Below are 680 nucleotides of genomic sequence, written 5' to 3'. Positions count from 1 at the left end.
CTTTTCACTTTAGAGCCACCTTTAGACTCCAATGACAACACTTGCAAGAGAACCTGACTGTACACATATGTGTGTTGACCATGACACACCATTTTTGCACACTCTTCAACACTACTCTGCCAGTCATCAGATGATTCCAAGAAGTTTGATATGGATGTTTTGAGAACCCTTGAGAAAACTTCAATCTGTTGAGCAGCTGTTGAAATACTAGTAATTTCTCTTTGAAATCCTGCATCAGAAATGAGCTTGATTGTAAAGTTAAGCATGAGGCAGTCAGGATATTCTTCAGCTAGTCTATAAATCAGAGATCTCCATGTAGGGTGTTCAATCATTTCTGTCAACCAGGCAGGTGTTTCTCCTTCTTCAGTAAAAATAGTGTCAGCTTTCTTGGGATCAAATGTTTTTAAAATCATGTCCTTCAAATGATTTTCTACCATTGCTTGGACTTCAGTTACATTGACTCCTCCTAGGATGAGCCACTCAGCAACAAGATTTGCCATTTGAGCAACAGCTTTGTAATTTTGGGAAAGCAACTCAATAACCTGCTCTGGATTACCTCCAGCCTGGAAGTAACGCTTGAGCTGGGAGAATATACCTGGTTCCATAATGTAATCGGGAGTGCTAAATTTCTCCAGGCATTCATTGAGTACTTCCTGTGGGTTTTCCATGGGATCATCACC

The 680-nt window shown here is 40.4% G+C and overlaps 1 protein-coding gene across 1 annotated transcript; it reads right to left on the bottom strand.

The window, feature by feature from the left end:
* Positions 1–5: 5 nt before the first annotated feature.
* Positions 6–677, bottom strand: LOC103523631 (negative elongation factor D-like; the record flags this gene model as incomplete). Its single annotated transcript, XM_008488662.2, has 1 exon — positions 6–677. A coding segment is annotated over one exon (672 nt), but the record flags the coding sequence as incomplete, so codon positions are not given.
* Positions 678–680: the final 3 nt, after the last annotated feature.

Source organism: Diaphorina citri, unplaced genomic scaffold (genome assembly GCF_000475195.1).
Source record: "Diaphorina citri unplaced genomic scaffold, Diaci psyllid genome assembly version 1.1 scaffold30242, whole genome shotgun sequence".
NCBI classification, from domain to species: domain Eukaryota; kingdom Metazoa; phylum Arthropoda; class Insecta; order Hemiptera; family Psyllidae; genus Diaphorina; species Diaphorina citri.
Note: the sequence above shows the minus strand (reverse complement) of the source record. Positions and strands in the feature narration are given on the sequence as shown.